We start from the raw sequence: 2,608 nt of genomic DNA, 5'->3' as shown, positions 1-2,608 counted from the left end.
CCGTTCATTTCTACACACAAAAGTTGTACACCGCTCACTTGTACACCGCTCAGATGTACACCGCTCACTTGTACACCGCTCACTTGTACACCGCTCACTTGTACACCGTTCACTTGTACACCGTATACAAATGATGGAAAATTATCTGCTTTACAGAACAGTTAATCAGGGTTAAATATATATAAATATCCCGATTCATCTAGAGTCACAGTTTGCTTGAAATTCCATGTTATAAACACTCGAAACCCATCTAGAATCACAGTTTGCCTTAAATTTCATGTTATAAAGACGGTGTACAAGTGAGCGGTGTACAAGTGAGCGGTGTACAAGTGAGCGGTGTACATCTGAGCGCTGTACAAGTGAGCGGTGTACAACTTTTGTGTGTAGAAATGAACGGTGTACATTTTTACGTGTCTAATTGCACCGTGCCGAAAATTTATTTTCTGTGTCCAAAAATCACTGTGTCTAAAATTTCTGTGTCTAAATGAACCGTGTCCAATTGAACCATGTATACCAAAATGTGTCCATTCGAACCGTGTCTATTTGCAGCGTGTCCAATTGTACTGTGTCCAAGTGAAGGCCACTCGCCACCCCTGCCTCCGCCCGAAATAGTTCCGCGAGCAACGCGTACAACACGATGCGGAAGAGGAATCTCCGCTTTTCGGGCGCGCGCGGAGAAGACGGGGAAACCTTTCTGTTGCGCATCGAGGAGGGCCGCGGTATCATCCCCGTCTCCGACGCTGACCTATTTCAGTGCCTGCCATTCTTTTTGACGGGTATGGCGCTGAGTTGGTGCCGGACCAAGCGCGATCGCTTCGAGACGTGGCGCGCCTTCAAGGCGGCGTGGCGGACGCGCTTCGGTAGCCCGGACTTCCAATTCGCGCTGCGGGACGAGATCATGCGGCGCACGCAGGGCGAGAGCGAGCCCGTCGCGGACTACTTCACGTGCATGAACACGCTCTTCAACCGATTGTCGCCGCCTTGGAGCGAGGAAGAAAAAGTGGGGTACGCGCTCCGTCACATACTGCCGCGTTTGCAGGATCGCGTGAGCCGCGAAAACGCCACCGACCTCGACACGCTAGAGCTCCTGGCCGTACGGGCCGAGAGCCGTTATACCGCTGCGCTGAGCTATCGCCCGCCGCCGCTTCCGGAAAAATCGCTCTTTCCCGATCTCGCGTATCGACCGCCGAAGGGGCGTACCGGGGGAAGTGCCGGGGCCGTGGCCGCGTTACAGGTGTCGGGCGCGAACGAAACGGGGGCCGGTGTCCCCGCGCGGGGAGGAAAGGGGAAAGGAAGGGGACCCCGCGAGACGAGCGCCGGGACGCCCGCGATTGCCGCCGCGGACACCGCAACCGGAGGCGCGGGGGGCGCGCGCGCTAGAACGCGAAAGTGTTGGAACTGCGACGCGGAGGGACACTTCGCCCGGGATTGCCCCCAGGAGGAGCGGATACATTGTTATCGGTGCGGCCGCCTCGACGTAACCGTTCGAACCTGCCCCAAGTGCGCGGGAAACGAGTGAGGGTGTCGAAAGCCGGGGGCACGTCGACTCCTTCGCTTCCCGCCCCCCGACGATCCCTCCCCGCGGGGGGAGGCCCCGGATACGACACCGGCGGTCGTGTACAGCGCCTTCGGCGCGGAGGGTCCGACGCCGCTCACGTTTCTCCGGATCGATCTTGCCGGGCGGGAGGTGCGCGGATTAGTGGACTCCGGATCGAGTCGCACGTTCGTCGGTCCCGAAATAATCGGGTGGCTCCGAGCGGCGGGATGGAGCTTCGCCCCGACCACGGGGCAACGCGTGACCATGATGTAAAGATACAAGGTGTAACGTTCCGATGGATGCGCAGTCGTTCTTTTTCTTGGACCAATCAGAATGTGTCCAAGATGCAAAAACCAATATGGCCCCTGCCTTTGTGAAAGCTGACAGGAGTGATAGGTTACGTTAGCCGCTGCACGCTTTTCGTAGAAGGTTCGTAAAAAAAATATTCCTTAAATGCGTAAAACATAAAATAAATAAATTCATGCCAAATATACTAAATTTATTAACCTTCTTTTAGATTTTATTTATAATAAAAGTCATGCCAACGTGTTGCGTGAAAAATTGTAAGAGTCATACAAATAATATGTTTCTTACAAAAGATATCAAACATTTTAGTTTTCCCAAAGAAATAGCTATTCGTCAGCAATGGCTTAATGCTTGCCAAAGAAAAGAAACCGAGATCAAAGTCGATTCGGGTAAGTTAATGTTAAGAAAATGACATTAATGTTTCAACTTCCATCTCAACACAATGTCATTGTTACATATATCTACCTGTGTTATATTATGATATAAATTATATCATATAATATATTTATAGCAAGGATATGCAGTATCCACTTTGAAGAGAATTGTTTTATACTGGAGAAGACACAACCCCGATCAAAAAGTAAACCAGCAAAGGAAGTTTTAAGATTGAAAAACGGATGTATCCCAACAAAAATATTAAATTTAGAAAAAAAAGAAAAGTACAATATCGCAGAGCAAGAAAGATGATAAAAAAATTAAAGTACCGTAAGTAGCAAACTTGGAGAAGGTGGATCGCCAGTGGGTGAAGAAAAATAACTAAAGATG

At 50.3% G+C, this 2,608-nt stretch overlaps 1 protein-coding gene across 1 annotated transcript; it reads left to right on the top strand.

Annotated features, from left to right (window-relative positions):
* The first annotated feature begins 1,602 nt into the window (after positions 1-1,602).
* Positions 1,603-2,593, top strand: LOC105563624. Its single transcript, XM_012015359.1, has 3 exons — positions 1,603-1,966; positions 2,055-2,232; positions 2,355-2,593. The coding sequence occupies exons 2-3, from the start codon at positions 2,076-2,078 to the stop codon at positions 2,528-2,530; spliced, it is 333 nt and encodes a 110-aa protein (XP_011870749.1). The 5' UTR covers positions 1,603-1,966; positions 2,055-2,075; the 3' UTR covers positions 2,531-2,593.
* The last annotated feature ends 15 nt before the right edge of the window (positions 2,594-2,608 follow it).

The sequence above is a fragment of the Vollenhovia emeryi genome, unplaced genomic scaffold, assembly GCF_000949405.1.
Source record: "Vollenhovia emeryi isolate VEMERY1.0 unplaced genomic scaffold, V.emery_V1.0 DF944305.1, whole genome shotgun sequence".
Classification (NCBI taxonomy): Eukaryota; Metazoa; Arthropoda; class Insecta; order Hymenoptera; family Formicidae; genus Vollenhovia; species Vollenhovia emeryi.
This window is presented reverse-complemented; position numbering and strand designations above follow the sequence as displayed.

Coding starts and splice junctions, on each gene's coding strand:
- LOC105563624 (XM_012015359.1), top strand. CDS start 2,076: ATGCCAACGTGTTGCGTGAAAAATTGTAAGAGTCATACAAATAATATG. Junction 2,233..2,354: donor CGAGATCAAAGTCGATTCGG/GTAAGTTAATGT, acceptor ATATATTTATAG/CAAGGATATGCAGTATCCAC.